Raw genomic sequence first — 17,551 nt, forward strand, 5'->3', positions numbered from 1 at the left:
GTGTGTGTGAGAGAGAGGGGTGGGGGGCTAGGATAAGTCATTGTTGCTGGGCGTCTTCCCTCCACCGTTAAGTAGGGCCGAAGCGCTGCGACTCTTGGTTGGCGTTCCACTGCCTGACCGTGATAGTTCTGTCAGGTCATGGAGGGAGGGCTCCCTGTACATGGCCACTGCACACACACACACACACACACACACACACACACACAAGAAAGGAATCATTAATTCAACTATTGGTACTGGTCTAAGTGAATCACTCAGGTTTGGTATGCACAGTCTTGCTCAGTAAGTTCGGTACATTTAGTTCTCCTGCATTTAGATAACTGAGGCCTTGTTCAATGTCAGCAGTCTAATTAGTTCTGGTTTTAAGCCCTGATTTGTCTGTCAGGGGAATTCCTACAATGCTAAGTTTGCAGTTGTAATATAGTGCTCCATAAAAGGTGAAACAATAATGATGTCTAGTAATTAATGAGCTTAAAATGAATGAACAATGAAAACAAATCATTTGTTTTGCAATAACTGATTTTTTCTGGTCACGTGGAGGCAGCAGAAACAAGCTATACCACAACTCTGACATATTATGGCTGGCCACCTATTGACGCATTCAGCAGATACAACATTGGCATTCACTTGGAGTTGTTATTGTGTCCATTTGATGAATGTTAGCCCAATATCTGCTCTCCTTTAAGCTCTGTTTTGCCTGCCACCAAGTCCTGAGGAAATATCTGACTCTTACGCTGCTAAATGCGCTATGAACACACAGCTAGTCAATAACTTTGTTGCCATTCGGTGCTGGGCAGGTAATTCACAGTGGGCTTCTAGAGCTTTATCCCTGAAAACAGCTGCCTGCTGCAGCTGGAAGCGGTGGGAGCAAACCGAGTACCAGTAAAGTTGTGGGTCAGAAAACCTAAACAATGAGCTCTAAAAGGCACCAAAAGGCCGAGAGGAAGTGCAGAGTCAGTTGAAAACCCTCTGTGGGTTCATCACTTCGAGCAACCCCTTTCACATACTAGTCATGTGATTTATTGTTAATGTAGAAGTATTGATTACAGTGTAGATTTACACTGTGCACTTACATTTTAATGTGTGCTTTCTTGCATTTACACCATGTCTTTAGTGTGCACTCTCATCTGTGTCTGCAACTCTGTACTGGTGCCATCTAAGCCAGGTCTCCCTTGGATGTAATCACATAAAACCCTTTTATATTTATCTGTAAATAAGGATTTCAGAAAGCAGAGTGGGTGGGTGATGGGCTGTAAGTTAGTGCAGCAAGATGGACATTTCCCATAAATATCCTGAGATTCCTTTTATCTGATAATCTGAGTTTTGAGTTATAAACTACCAAACCCATGAATGAATGCGCTCTCACAAACATGAAAAAGTCTAGCTCTGTTCTTCATAAAACATCTGCATCTACTTTGAACATATGATATGTTTATGTATACAGCTTGTTGAATACAGGAACAGGGAGGACATTATCTCATGATCCCAAAACACAAAAGGGTCGCATTTTACCTTATCATGGGCACAAAAAAGTCATTAAAGGTCCTGTAAACCATTTCTCAATTAGCTTCCAACTTTGAGCGATGAGGTCCTACATGAACACATATAGTTATACTGTAATTTTGGTTATTTCACTGGAGAGATTTCAGTATTCGTCTGATTTGTCTGTCTGTCTGATTTGATTATATTTCAATCAGATTTAAGCAAAATAACAATCAGAGTCTTTGTCTGATGAGAATGGTGGGTTGCTAACTTATGTTGCCAGGGGGACGCCACTGTCAATTAAATCTGATCAAACCACAACTGCAGAGTCCTGATGAAGCAGATTAGTTTTTGAATGTTCATCTTATTAAATAATCATTACGGATGTTTTTTCCTACACTTGACTTTGACTGTTCATTATTTAGTCATGAATATTTTAAGATCCTCTCCAGACATGTTTTCAAGATCCTGAGAACTTTTCTCAATCAGCTTCCTGCTATGAATGATGAGATCCTATATGAGCACAGCAGTTTTCCAACAAAGTTGGAACAGTTTTGCGTATGTCAACATTTTCATTATTTCTTTATTTCTTTTGTCCTTGCTTTTCTCACTGGTTTGGGGCACGACAAATGAGATGTCATATAGTATTTTTGTGGACCAATCGCAGTTCAGGAACATTCGAATCAAAATGTGATGACAGATTTGGTGCTGTTTGTTCATGTTGCCGGGCCGTTGTTAATCAAATCAGATCAAACCGCATCCACACAGTCGCGAGTTCATGACTCTTAAAAGGCAACTCCACCACTTTAACACATCAAAGGCTGTTTACGGGTATTGGGGAGTATTACTGCATATGAGAAAAAAGTAGTATGAAACCTTTTGTGGCTTTTGTGGCGTGAAATCTGATAAAATGCTCCAAGTGATCTCACTTGAGGCAGAGTCAGTTGGGGCTAGACTACAATAAATCTGGGGTTTGAAACCACATTTTCAAATTCTTTAAGACATACAAAATACTCTGCTTTGAATACTCATTTGTCTGATATGGTTTTCAACAAAGCAAAATTCAATTAACTACTTATAATTCTCTACATCTACCTCTTCTCCCTCATAGGAAAGTTGAGAATTTATGGATAGGCTGGTGTTTCATTCATAAAAGTTTGATTAAAAGTTATATAAAGGTTCAATTGTTAGTTGCAAAATATCTTCTTCCTACATGAAAAGTCCATTCTCTCTATACATATATCCTGAAAGTTTCAAGTTTCCACATCACGCTTGTGTTCGTTGCATACTGGACTATGACCGGCTCCAAGCTAGTTGTGTCGTCACAAAATCCTACTCTTATGTGCACGTTCTAAACTGACATTTAAGGTGAGCGCAAAGAAACTTTCACCCTTCAGCAGGTGAACGTGAAAGCAGCCCTTTTAGTGCCAAACCTCTACCTAGTGAAGCTCAAACATCCAAATGAAGTAACAATGAGCAAAATACATTTTTGAGTGGAAGGGGAATTTTAATAAAGATATTCTTTTCAGGTTCTTTGAACAACTGTTTACAGTTGTTAAGGTTTTGGGATATGCATACTTTTTCAGAAAAAAAGGCCACTTCAGTTTAACTTTGACTTTAGCCTGTTGCTCCTTGTGCGATGTTTTACTGATAAACTGGCAGGTCATGTAACTGCCAGTCCTACCTTTGAGCGGTTTCGGTATGAAGTGTGCGGCGGCCTTATTCTTCTTGACGTGGTTCCCCTTCATGATTCCGCCCTCCTTGTTGAGTCCCAGGTACCAGGCCCGGCCTGAGGCCTGTTGCCGGTACAGCATGGAGGAGTAGGTGACGTAGTAGTTCTCAAACACCGACTCCTTGAACTTACACTCCGGGGTAAAATGTTCCTGAGGGGACATGTGACAGATATTAGGACGAATCATAAAAGGAAGAAGACAAGGAGGTGATTACATAGACATGGAGAGGTAGGTGGGCTTAGCTGCAGAGAAGGAGCAGAGTCACAGAAGGTATGAGTTTGTAATGGCAGCTCCATTAAAGAGTGTTCAATCATTCCTCCATATTGCCTAAAGTGTATTCATCCATCAGTTGGTCCGCTCTTTGAATCATTATCTCAGCCAGGCTGTAGTCTTCAAGAACGAACTGCGCCAACTTAGGACAGCTGACATTTGCATTTCCTTATTCCTGCATCTCCATAGCAACCAGCTACTCCCTTGAATACCAACCAGTCCACTGAGAGAAAGATGGTGCCCAGGTTGCCGGGGGAAACGGAAAGATACAGAAAGACTGATTTTTCTCTCTGTCATCCATTAATCTTGTATGAATTTTGATTAAGTAGATTTAGCACGAACAGACAAACAAATGTGGTTTGTGTGTATAACTCTATAAACATTTTGTGTGTGTTGTGTTTCCTCTCTGCCTTTAATATCAGGCAAGAAGATGAAACAAGGGATATCAGTGTTATGACTGACGCCATGACAACCCAGAGCATCCAGGTCTGGGCATGATGGGGCCAGATACTGTGCTGGTATACGTGCCTGCACAGGCATAGCAGCATGGCTGTTATTATTTCTGTTATGGCTGTTATTATTTCGAGGTTTCATTTTTCTATTTCATGTTAGTTTTCATCTTTTGGCCTCGCAGCCTTGTTTAGATTGCCGAAGGTGCGTGTTATTTTTGTTGATTCTTTTTTGTTATTGCATCTACACCACCCACCATCACCACTCAAGAGCTTAAGTAAGGCACTTAAAATCTGCACTGCAGCCAACACTGCCTTCTGACCTGTTCTGAGAAAATATATGCACAGCGGGGATTTATGCGTATATCAAGTTGGGAAAGGCATGAAAACAGATTTCAGGAACATTGTGTAAATGGACACAAGGTAATCTTCCTATCAAAGAATGACTGAAGGGAGATAAACAAAAGGAGGCTAGAGGATGATCTGAAATCAATCCCGAGAAGTCACAATATCAGTAGACAGACAAGGGCGGCTCAGACACTGGATTATAACACCCAATGGCAGCTGGCTCACAAAGCAACGCTGTAGTTAAAGTATTGATGTAATGATAGGATGATAATGAAACTGGTCACACTGGAAGCTGCCGCTTCATTACTCAACCTGAGCCAAAGACGATATTTTAGTCCTTAATGGTCTGTAATGATGGTGATGATGATGGTGAAGGTGGTGTGTTTGTGTGTGTGTGTGTGTGTGTGTGTGTGTGTGTGTGTGTGTGCGTGGTGACCTACGGAGGTATATAGAAAGCCTTCATTATTCATTGCCAAGTAGAGTTTGGTCTGGACGCCCTGGATGGCCACCACACGAAGCCCCACTGGGATCAGGTTGAACACAGCTGTGTATGCACATACACACCCACCCACACACAATCAACACACAAATACACACAGCAAACAAATGAGCAGTCACACAGTGAACACAGGGAGACGAAGAGAAAAATCCTACTCAATATCAATGTTGCATCTAGTATGACAACAACTCCATTTTGCCACAGCGATGCTATTTCACAAGGTCAGTTTGTCGCAAAGCCTACTGAATTACAGTGACTGAGTGCCCAGTACAGCCCAGTAACAGTGGGATGAAAAGTGTAAGAATGATCAAAAGGCACACAGCATAGCATGGTTTGGTAAATAATTGGTAGTGTAAAGACAAGTTTCAACAGAAAAGCCACTGAGTCAGAGTTTATAGAGTGTTCTACTCTAAGACAACTGTAAATACCCCTACTAGGGCTACAACTAGTAGTTATTCTCATTATCATCTCATCCGTCAACAATTCTATTTTATTAATAGATTAATCATTTAGCCTATAAAATGTCAGAAGGTCTTGAACAATTTCTTTATTTGACCAACAGTCTAAAACACCAAGATAATGATATAAATCTTACATTTACACTAAGTGGCTGAAACCAGAGCATTTTTGCTTGGCAAATGGTCTAAACAATGAACTGCTCTTGAGTCATAGTCTGTCAGTCAACTGACCAACAAACTGATCAACTGGCTACTGATTTCAGCACTAAAACCTAAAACCATTTGAACAAGTACAGTAAAGAGGACATTCCCAGGCTTATTTACACTGCAAGGTTCAAGGTGCTTTGAGAGCGGCCGTTTGTGAATTTAAGGGCACGTTACATAAGCATAAGCTTATTAAGCTACGTCAAGCTGCTTGGGCTACACACTCTTAATACATTACCAAAGGCGTAGGTTTGCTTGTAGAAGTACGTGGGGACACAAACAGTCAGAAGTTCTTAACAAATACATGTATTATAACACTAAACCTACGAAAAATCCCATTTCGTTTTTATTGATAGTGACCTCATACTTTATGATAGATACAGATCATATGTGTATCTTTACTAAAAAGATCATGGTCTTTCACTGTCTTATCTAATAATTAATATTTGATTGATGCTCGTGTATAGTTTATTTTTAGGAGAATTTTAAATGTAAAAAATTAGATTACGTGATCTTTTTTTACAAGAGAAACTAAGAGAAGAGTTTCCCGTAGTAGTGCCTGCAGTCGTCCTCTCAGGTTGCAGGTACAGCTCTTGCCTATCAGGGAGTCGGGTACCAGCCTATATGTAGCCTGAGAAGACAAACTCAGGCAGCGAAGGTGTCACGTCCCCCAAATCCCCAGCGGACATTACACCCTTGTACATTACAGTTAATATAACATTAAAGATGGTCTGTCAGATTTAGATTAAGGGTATTTCCAGGGTTGATGGATGAGCAGATAAAGTATCTACAGTGGCAAAAGCATATGTATGGATTTAAAGCTTTATCACAAAAAAAATTTAATGTGCAGTATCTATCAGTATCTATACTGTCTATCAAAATTGTTGCTTTGTTGCTTTTTTCCCCCAGTGGTTTACATTCAGTAGGCACAAGCAAAAAAGTTATTTATATGTTTCTACAGTAAAATTTCAGTTGCAGGGACGTAATTATTCCTGGCAGTTTGATGAGTCAGGCCCTTGTTTAATTATACTCATTTAGCCAACCATGTTCTTTATAATGACTGTGGTTATATGGAGACACGGATTACATGGATTATCCATTCAAATGCAGTCTTCATGTGGGATTTCATGTGGGTAGGCGTTTACATGATGTATACACCATGTAATCATCGAATTAAATAACACACTTCCATTGTAGCCATGTCTTTCTCTTTGTACACAACAGCTGGTGGCCTGAGAAGTAGCAGAAATCAATGCTTGAGGCTGGCAACACCAACTGTGCACGGGAAACCCAGTGATTGCCGCCTGAGTCACAACAACAGGATTGAATTAGCCGTATCAATCACGCACTACAGCCTGTGTGTGTGAGAAAGCGAGAGACTGAGATGGAGCAGGCAACAGAGAATTCGTTTACTGGTGCGGGTCAACCTGTTTCAGGGGGCGCTGTACGTCCTGTGATTGTTTAATTGATTTCTTTAACTAGGAAACCTTTAACACGTATAGACTGCCGTGTCTGACGACTGAAGGAAAAGGATGCACCATCTTATTAATTAAATGAACGCTCCAAATGTTGTTGAGGGAGTGTCTGAGTTAAAACTCCCACATCAGGTTCATATTATCCACTGGGTGAAGTTTATCATCCAGTTGGCTTTAACAGGCTCTGGATAACGCCAAAGTGGAACTATGGGACTTAACTGTAGACTAAATCAGACCTTGCTAGATATTGAACCTTCAATATGTTGCAATGTTCTATTGTATGAATACCTTGAGTGTCAAATTACAGTATGAGTGAGAATGTAATAAGAAAATTACCAGAAAGCGTGGGTTCAGTCTCAGTCTGTATTTAATTTATTTCATCTTCCTTTACTTTATAAGCTCTAAAGATCTCAGACTGAGGCATTAAGTCTACATGTAATTCAACATGTTGAAATGTTGCGACGCAAGTGTCAACTTTCTTTACAACCAACACTTTGATTTTCTGTTGTTTCGCTCATTTTCAATTAATTTGATACCAGGACAGAAAAGCAGCTAACATGCATTTCAAGACTGCAATTATTATTGTTAGGGTTGGAGTAACACACATTTGAGCTGAAACGATTGGAGGATTACTCGAGTTGATTGAAAGAAAATTAATCTGTTATCGATTCATTGTTTCGATATTGTTTCCAAGCAAAACTACCAAACAAGTGTTGGTTCCATTTTCTCAAATGCCATCTTTTGATGCTTTTCCATGTCACATCTGATAGTAAACTGAATATATTTGGGTTTTGGACTTCTGGTCAGATAAAAATGCAATTTTAAGATTTCACCTTGGCCACTGGGGAATCATTATGAGCATTCTTTCACTATTTTCGGACATTTCTATAGTCAAACCGATTAATCAAGAAAATAACTGGCAGATTAATCGATAATGAAAGTAACTGTCAGTTACAGCACAAGTTGATTTTTGAAAGAGGGCAAATTAAGGAAATGGAAGAATTTGGATGGCCAGCAGCTGTATGTCCAAAGGGCAGGCTTACCGTAGGTGCTGTCTTCATCCTTGGTTCCATCAATGGTGCCATCAGGCTGCATCTGCAGCTGGAAGCCCTGGCGACTGGAAAGCCTGGTCACAATGCCCTTTAACTGGGGCTCTGAGGGGAGGAGATGAGAGGAGTGACATTAACTGCATTCATTCCTTATTACTGTCGTGTATCAAATCCAGCAGTCTGCAGGATGCCGGAAGTATCAGAGGAAGAGAAGCTGTTTGTATTTCCCATCACTGGGCCTCGAGGGCCCAATATCACTCCCTGACCCCTGTACATAGTGGCACACAAAAATCAAATAATAACTGACAGATGTTACAGGACGGTTCGAGCAACCCAAACTTCTGAGATCTCCATCAGTTATCAGAGATGCATGCTGCAACAAAACTTGCGCTTCCTGCAGGACAATTCAAACTTATTTACATGTGATGTTTGTGGTGTCATGCAACAGGATTAATTCCTGAGCCACTGCAGGAAGGAGATTATCCAGAGGGTGACAAATGATGAAGTGATGAGGGACCAGGGAAAATGGTGTTGGTTGCTGGTGATGATGGTGGTGATGATGACGGTGAAGATGGTTGAGGTGGTGGCTCTCAGACTTTCCTTTCCCCCACCCTCAGACCTGGTGGTCGCCTTCTCTTCCGTTTCTTCCTCGATCCAAACAATTTGACACGCGAGAACACGTTCAGCTTGCTCGGCTTCTCGTTCGTGCCTTTGCTGTTGCTCGGGCTGGCGCTGCCGCGGCAAGCGTTCGCCTTCTCCCTCTCCCTTGCCTGCCGCTTCTGGCGGATCAGAGAGCTGGCGATGGCCGCTGCCCGGGACATGTTCCCCCGGTGGAGTGAAACAAGGCTGTGCGTCCCGGTCGGAGGGAGAGTCCGCGGATAAGGCGATGGGGGCGTGTGTGGTGCGGGGAGGGGGTCTACACCACCCACGGCTCAGTTCGCATCACACATCGGCCGCTGCAGTCTCGCAGATATCCGTGATTTTAAAAAGCGTCCAGAATCCTCCATCGGTGCGTCCGGGCGCTTGATGGAAGTCGTTAAGATGAAATCCAGTAATGTGCCAGTGAGTGAGCGTTAACGACGCCGCCTCACATCCCCCAAGGGGTCTGAGTGGCAAAAGCTGTCTGGTCCCCCCTCAGGCGATTCCTCTGGCTGTCCCGGGAGAGCGTGGAGGAAGAGAGGAGGGTATTGGTGAGGATCCAGTCCGGGTCCAAGTGGCGAATCAACAGCTTCTGAGCTGCTGCGAACGACACCGGCGGTTGTTGTTGATGATCAATGCAGCTGCCGCTTCCTCCTCTTCTGCTGATGCTGCTGCTGCTGGTCTGCAACGCTCCCCCGGTGATGCTCCGCTCCTCGACGCTGTCCGTGACAGAAATGCAGCAACCGGAATGATTGTCAGTGAAACAGCTCGGGGCCGGTTCAGTGGGAAAGGGATCATGATGCAGCCGTGCCGTTCATAAAACTGCTGCAGCCCTGCCCGCCCCGAGGAAGACGAACGAGGAGGGGTGGAGGTGGTGTGTGTGTGTGTGTGTGTGTGTGTGTGTGTGTGTGTGTGTGTGTGCGCGCGCGCGCGTGTTCGTACGTGTGTTGTGTGTATCTCTGTGTTTGGAAGGGGGTCGGATGGAGGTGGGGTGTGATGAAGGGGGGTTGGGCAGCTCTTGCTCATCGGGCACCTGTAGCCCTGAACCCCACGTGGCATGCTATTTACATGTTACACTGAACAGTGATGTGTGATAGGCAGGGAGATTTTGAGGAGGAGGGGGGGGGCAGGAGAGGCAGGGGAGGTGCGGTGTAATATAGGAGGAGGAGTGAGGAAAATAAATATCAAAATAAGAGACAGACAGGTGAATGCATTAGAGGAGGAATAATGGGGAGGGGGGGGTGAGATAGCCTATATAGAGTGTGTGTGAGAGAGCGATTGGGAGAAGCTTGTAGAAAATGAAGGAGGGGAGGAAAAGATGAACAGGCACATGAATGAGAGACATAGCCTATATATTATGTGTTTGAAAAAGGGAGAGAGAGTGAGAGAAGAGCAAGGTTGGGAGAGGGAGAGAAATAGAGAGAAGGAAAGGAAATGTTCGATTCATGAGGAGGCATGAGGAAAATTAAGAAAGGTAAAATAAGTGAAGGGGGAAATTTTGGAAGAGAGAGAGACCTGGTGAGTGTGTGTGAGAAAGTGGAGGGAGAAAGGGAGGGAGAAAGGAGGGGCTCTCATCTTATTTTGGTGCAGAGGTTCACCACTGCTGAAAGGCTGCAGCGTGCACGAAGGAGGTGAACAACGGAGACAGCCCTTCAGTCTGGATGAGCTGCGCCGTTTTCTAGATGTTCCCTTTGCATTGGCACCAGAGCAGAGGCACGCGTTCTGCAGCAATCAGCCACCTCATGCATGTCGTCTGGCCACGGGCAAGCCCCCCGCAGGAAAGCAGACTGCACAGCTGTCAGCGCCAAACACGGCTGCAATGGCGCATGGCAACTGCAACTCCGAGTGGCACAGAGGAAGACGAGGCGGTGGACGAACGGCCGACTGACTCACAGCTGAGGTCGACCTGTGGCACCTGGTGCCGAACAGCAGGCAGAGCCAGTGCGTGCTGTTCGCCGGTGGAAAAGGTAGTGAAAATCAATAGCTGGAGGAGCGAGAGGATGTGGTGAGCAGTGAATTACATGAGGGAAGAGGAGGCAAACCCAGTAAGCTGTAGCCCACTGTAAGAGTAAGCCAGTGGGTGGAGGAGAGAGTGATGGACTGTGGACACAAAACTGAGGTCAGGACCTGGTCACTGAAGCGGAGCCATTAGCCTGTCCTTGACTGAAGGAGCTGAGGTTACACCTACGGCCTTCTGGTTAGGTAAGACCCTTGTAAGTGTTTAATTATAATTGTAGTTCAGATGTAACTGCACAGTTCAACCAACCCGCTATTCATTCCCAGAGAGCGACGACGCTTCGGCCATGAAAGATTTCATTGCCGATCTGTGATGCCATCTAAAACGTCAAAATGTGAAAGCAAACATGTACAACCAGTGTAACGAAAATGACTGGAAGCTTGGTCGAGTCCCCTCATCTTTCATTTATGAGATCCTTGCTTTTTAAACCCACACCACGTGCCCCTAAAAGCAACAGCCTCACCAACAAGAGCTAACAAGATATACTGTAACAGTGCGAGCTGCAGGGTAAACTAACCGTGGCAAACGTAAATACGTCCAATTTTTCCAACCCTTTGCATTAAAACACCACGATAACAAATGTAGATGTTACAGAAAACAAGACGATCAATAAGTGAATCAATAGACAAACCATTAAACAAATAAGCAGCCAAACAACACAGGAAAGAATGGATTTGTTTCCTGGATTTGAAAAAAAAAACATTTTAGATAAAGAAAGTCTTTAGTCTAAAAATGTAAATATAATAAAGCAGCTTAAATGTGCTCGATTGCTGCATCTGTAGAAACAGAAGGGGAAAAAAGGGATTTAAGAGATAAATCCGAGCTGTTGCATCCATTCTATGTTTAAAAGCCAGTCAACTTCTTTAAGGTTTGCCTCGAGCTCCCTAGCGCCCCCCACAGGCAGCTCGAGAGCTTGACAACAGATGTTCGGAGAACAGGGACTCGCTGAAGCCAAGGAAAAGCCACACTGTGTTTCCAGCAAACGCCCAGCGAGAGCCCCCGTGCGTTGCAGTAGAAACCCAGCGGCGCACTCGCAGCGGACTGAAACACCCCGGCATCAAACCGGCGAGGCCTGTAGAGGGCAGACCCATGTCACGCGGTCTCGCTACGAAGTTGTGCGGCCGTCGAAGAGCCGCGGGGCCGATGCACTGACGTTGCACCTTAATGACCCCTTCGGGATATTTTCACCTCTGAAAGGTGAAAAGTGATTTTGGCTCGTCCGACTCCGGCAGAGTAAACCGTGTGCGAAACCGAACCCGCAGGCCGAGACGGACCGTAAAGGGATTAGTCCGGGCGCAAAGTGCTGGGGATTTTGATTCAACGTCTCTGGGGGGTGATTTTGTTAACTCGTAATAAACCAATTAAACGTTTTATTCATGCCTCCAAAATTGAGACCAGAACGCTGTGTTATGTTAAGTCCCTTTATTGTTTAAAAAGTTAGGGCTTTGTCCCCTCAATAATCTGCCCCGTGGGCGAGGAGGACACCGATATACAGCCCCGGATCGGGATTCACTGGCTCCAGTGGAATAACAGCCAAAAACCTGAACTTACACGCTTGTTCGCTGCAAACCTACCGTGACGGCGAATTCGAGGTCAAGTCCCAGAAATAATCTGATAAGACTCTTGGTTTTTTTTCTTTTTTCTTTTGTTTTGCTTTGTTTTGTTTCGGGCAGTTCTTCGCGGGGACGGCTCAGCAGAGAGGGGCGCGTCCGGCGCCGTTTTCTAGCACCGCGGAGAGCGCTGGCTCCTGCCAAGTTTGCCCCGAGCTAAGGCGCGTTTCAACCCCAGTGATAAGAAAATGACGGAAGTGTTTTAAAACGCAAGTGTATGAAATGGGGGCAGTTAAACGTTTTGAGAACAATTTTAATTGTCGAAAATGAACCGCACCTATAAAATCCACACAAAAAAAACACCCAGGCGGTGTTTTAGAAAGGTCCCTTCAGAGGCTATGAGAGCGTCTGCTGGCCTCACCGTAACCAAACTGTGTGTTCACCCCTTCTGCCCTGACGGTCTATCCCCGAAACGCGTTATACACAGAGCTTCCTTTAAGAAAGGTATATCACAGGATCACCACTGGCTCGTGGTCTGGGTCCGTCTCCTCTGCCCCTACCTGAGGTCGATCGGCGGAGAGGGAAAGTCATGCTGCGTCCGTGGAGCTCCGGGGGCCTCGTGCTCATGGCTCTTTTTGCGCTGCCTCGTTGTGCGCTGCTCGACGAAAAGAGGAGGATTTACCGAAGTTCAAACCGGCGAATTCTCCACGGCATTGGATCCATTAGAGGCCGCGCACATGGCGGTGACGGGAGATCATTACGGAACATTAGAGGCCATTAGGCCGGTTGGAACCGGTCATTAATGATTCATCTCGAGGCCCCGCTGATCTGGCACAATAAGAGAGCGAGGGAGCCGGCAGGCCGTTCCCAAGTCCAAGGATCTATGGAGGAAGCAGTGTGTGAGTGTGTTTGTGTTCGTATATGTGTGTGTGTGTGTCTGTGTGTGTGTGTGTGTGTGTGTGAGAGAGAGAGAGAGAGAGAGTTCAGAGTGGAACAGAACTGTCAATGGCACACTAGTGGGCACACACACAGAAATTTAAGTTACTGTATTTGTAAGGGCTCTACATTCACTTCCCAGTAACTAGCTAACCTTATCCAGGTACACTCCATGTAGCCAGGAACATTAAACCTAACAGACATACATTTCCTCCTGCCAGATTTTATATTTTTTTAGTGCTTCTGCCTTCGTTAAGACCCTTTGCCTTGTAACTGTGTCGCGGTACTCCTTGGCCTGATGTTGCCTAGAAAACCCAGTTTAGCGCTGAAACTGAGGATTATTTTCACTATCAGTTAATCTCTCCATCATATCCTCGATTAACCGATTAATCGCTTGGTCTATAAAATATGAGGGGAAAAGTGAAAAATGACCATCACAGTCTCCCAAAGCTCGAGGTGATGTTATGTAGTTGCATGTTTTCCACTACCAGTGCTCCAAAACCTAACTTCAACCAACTTCAATTCCATGTAATACTGAAGAAGACAAATAAAAGCAGCAAATGTTTTCCCACTTTGAAGCCGGAGCTCGGGAATGTTTGGCATTTTTCCTTGAATAGGGAGTTATTGATTAATAATTGATCAAACTAAGCGCCAATTATTTTTCTGTCGGCTGACTAGTTGAGTAATTGACTAATCATCTCAGCTCTAACACAGCTGTAAAAACGATGGCAGTCAGAACTCTATAAAAGCTGAACCATGCTGTGAATTGGTATTAAACTTAACATGACTTTCATGTGTAAAGCTGCATTTTGTGATTGTGATTGACTGAACTCACTGCCTCCGGCACAGAAACAAAAGGGGAGTAGAAAGCCGTTGCATGTAAAACGTAGGAAAACTATATAACCAAGAGGAACCAGTAAATCCCCAGCAACACTCACTGAAAGAGTTCAGGTTAGTTGCCTATGAAAAGACTGCCTCCAAAATAACCAATTTTAATATCTGTCACAATTCACAACACAGCAATCCATAATGACGGTAATCACAACATAATATAGAAAACGTTGTTTTCTCTTTGTTTCCTTTTCTAATTAAACCTTCATTACAATCTCATCCTGTGCAGCCAAACATTGTTCAAACCCATAAAACTTCCCAAAGATACCAAATATATCTGGAAGGTTTGGAATGTCTACTAGTCTATTGCTATACAAGTATTATTACCATTAAAATTGATGAAATGACCTTGATGCAAAGGATCTTTAAAATAGAGACAAACTCACACAGCATGCACACAAATGCAGGAAAAATACACACATCTAATGGCTTTGCACTCCCTCTCTCAGTTGGTCTGTGGGCCATCCTATATGTGCACCATCACAGCACATTACATAGCAGCCACACTCAGAGCAGTGCTCCCAGTCCAGGGCTACACGGACTATACGCAGCCACCCATAACTCTATATTATCAGCCCATTACGTTGTTGTGTTGTTACAGTACTTCCTGTGAAGTAGCCTGTTAAAACCCGACTGCATCCATATTACTGAGATGATGCAGAAAGTGTTACAGAGGCAGAGTGTCTGTTGTTGCATAAACTGCAGTAGAGGAGCCTATAAAAGCAGCATGAAGGCACTGAAGCAGGATGTTGCTGGAGAACATACACACTCAGCAACTTGAAAAGTAAAGCTAATAGAGGAGGAAATGTCAAGGTTATCCGAGAAAAAACACCTTTGAAATAAATGTGCTTCCTATTCTGATTTTCCAAATGTCTGGGAGACTACAACAGCAATCTTTCCAGAGAAACAATTTTAGTGCTGTTTTTGCCCACTTAATGGATCACTATGCTATGGTTTCATGTGATCAAGGAATTACTCTATTAGATCAAGCAGATGGATTGACTGGGTCACTGTGTGTGTGTGTGTGTGTTTGTGTGTGTGAGATTTCTTTCTTTCTTTCTTTCTTTGCATTAGTCGATTGAGCTGAAATACAATTTTGGCTTTGAACAAACACATAATGCCTCCCAAAATAATTTTGTAGCCCTGGCTACAATAATGCCTCCCGAAATAGTTTTGTAGCCTTGGCTTGAAATAGCAAACCGCAAAGATGCCAGCAGGTACATTCTGGCAAAGGTTCCCAGGCCAGCAGCCTAGGCAGGTAGCCAGTATCCAAACACTGTAATTAAAAAAAAAACCTCTGCAGCTGTTGTGTTTCCATTAAGGTGCCTGAGAGTATCAGCTGCCATTCGCTACCAGTGATTCAAATTATCAACCAGTAGATGGCACCATATTATCAGATAACATAAGGGAGGTTGTCGAAATGGTGAGAGAGAGAAAAGAAAGAGAGAGAGAGAGAGAGCATACAAGATTGAATGGACAACGCTAAGCCCCAAAATAAAATCTGCATCTGTATCTGCTCTGCCTTAAACTTTTTGCATCATTAACAACGATATCCACACACTCAACAAATTAGATGGACTGGATGGACATAAACCCAGTTGTGCATGTGCCTTGCAAACTACTAACCTCACGGACTTAAACCTACAGCCTGTCAAACGTCAGCCTGAGAATTTGTAGCCTGTGTCTTTACTCCCATTTAATTAAAAAAGCATATTTTTTCCTGTGTTGTTTTTTCTCATAATTATAACTTTATATGATTATTTGTTACTATGTCATAATCATGATACCTTTTATCAAAATTATAAGAAAAGTCATTTTTATCTTATGCTAAGATCGCCACGTTAACATGCTCACAATAACAACCCTAACAAGCTGATGTTTAGCAGCTATGTTATTTATTACGTTCACCATCTTAGTTTAGCATGTTAGCATGCTAGCATTTAAAAAATTAACACTATGCGGAAAGTACGGCTGGCGCTGATGGGTATGTCATTAGTTTTGCAGGTACAAACCAAAGTAACCAAAACAAATGGAAACTTTGACCTAAGGATGGCAGTATAAAAGTCACCAAAGTTATTACAATTCATCCTGAGGGAGACATGAATGTCTGTACAAAAATATCATGGCAGTCATTCCAATAATGTTGAAACACTTTGCTCAAAACCGCGAACGTCAACCTCATGATGGCACCAGAGGACTAGTCCGGGCATCATGAAAGGATTCATCCCCTGAGGAACCGTGCGTGTCTGTGCAAAATTTCACGCCCACCCATACCGTGGTTGTTGAGATACTTTAGTCTGGAACAAAGTGGTGGGCAGAAAAACTGACAAACCAACGCTGCCAGCGCTAAAGTGGTGGCGCCCAAAACTTGGGTGGTGGATTTTTCTTTCTGGGTGTTGGAAATGAGCTTCCATATTTTTCAAAGGTGCCGAATAAACGTAGAACTAACCAGGTAATTGTATCTGTAAGTTTTGTGCTTGTTAGTGCTTGTGGTGCATCATTGCTGGACTACATGTTGACAACATTACATCAGTGAAAAGTCGGATGTGGTTCATATGGGATGGGCCGTAATTACTGTGGAGTGATGACCTCTGCCGCCATATTGCTGTGCCACAATCTGGGTTAATTAACAATAGTGTCTCCATGGTGAATCCTCTCCTGCTGCTTGTTTTGAGTGCACACACACACACACACACACACACACACACACACACACACACACACACACACCTACTTATAATCCGCAGTTATAAGCCTAACCTCTATAAGAACATGATGTTAATGAGTTTTGTTCAACCCAAACGTAATCCTTAAATCCACTATTATATTATACAGAACAGTACAAGGTGATGCTGATATATAACCCTGCTGATCTTTCCACCCGAGATAGAGGGAGACTCATTACTGGAGTATATTTTAGTCAAAAAGAACAAGAGACTTGACATTCTTCAGCGTTTGCAAGAGCAAACACTTCTGAAATCGCTGTCTCTGTGCTACTTTGTTGTGTGTCAATAAACAAGTTAATGACTCAGTCAATCAATTCAGTTGATGATTGTGCCCTCAGTAATTGCTCAGTAGCATTTTTTTTTTACTATGCGTCTAATGCGTCTTTTTTCCATGACACAATTTTTATTCTCTTTATTTTGGAAAGTGATAACGCGGTTTGTTGTCACTTTCATTATTAAAATCTACATTCAAAATCATAATGTTGTCCACCCTTTTCGGAGTGATGCCCCTTTAGCTCAGGCTCACAATACACTGAGCAAAATACAGAGACACCTGTACAAAGCAATGCAGCGCACTAGTCCTTCAACAAATACTGCTTTATTTAAAATGTTCAGTTTTATTGAGACAACTACGGTATGTTTGGAGGCTGTACTACGTGGCCAAGATGTACTGGGATGTATTAGACTGAAGGGTCCAATATTTGGTTAACCTCATTTAGGTGGTGGATACGCCGTAAAACACCACAAACTATATCCTCAGAAAAATTGTTGAATCAACACCTGTGCCACAGTGTTAACTTCAATAACAAACCTTAAGGCCATATT

The 17,551-nt window shown here is 43.3% G+C and overlaps 1 protein-coding gene across 3 annotated transcripts; it reads right to left on the bottom strand.

Annotated features, from left to right (window-relative positions):
• On the bottom strand, positions 1 to 13,039 carry fgf13b (fibroblast growth factor 13b). 3 transcript variants are annotated; one of them, XM_040150517.1, is made up of 5 exons: positions 12,734 to 13,039; positions 7,962 to 8,072; positions 4,723 to 4,826; positions 3,167 to 3,365; positions 1 to 167 (listed from the first exon to the last, which is right to left on the bottom strand). In XM_040150517.1, exons 1-5 carry the CDS (start codon positions 12,798 to 12,800, stop codon positions 28 to 30), a joined length of 621 nt encoding a protein of 206 aa, XP_040006451.1. In that variant the 5' UTR covers positions 12,801 to 13,039; the 3' UTR covers positions 1 to 27. The 3 variants fall into 3 exon arrangements, with proteins under 3 accessions (XP_040006451.1, XP_040006453.1, XP_040006452.1); XM_040150519.1 differs by lacking the exon at positions 12,734 to 13,039 and adding an exon at positions 8,587 to 8,788; XM_040150518.1 differs by lacking the exon at positions 12,734 to 13,039 and adding an exon at positions 8,388 to 8,520.
• Positions 13,040 to 17,551: the final 4,512 nt, after the last annotated feature.

Source organism: Xiphias gladius, chromosome 17 (assembly GCF_016859285.1).
Source record: "Xiphias gladius isolate SHS-SW01 ecotype Sanya breed wild chromosome 17, ASM1685928v1, whole genome shotgun sequence".
Taxonomy (NCBI): domain Eukaryota; kingdom Metazoa; phylum Chordata; class Actinopteri; order Istiophoriformes; family Xiphiidae; genus Xiphias; species Xiphias gladius.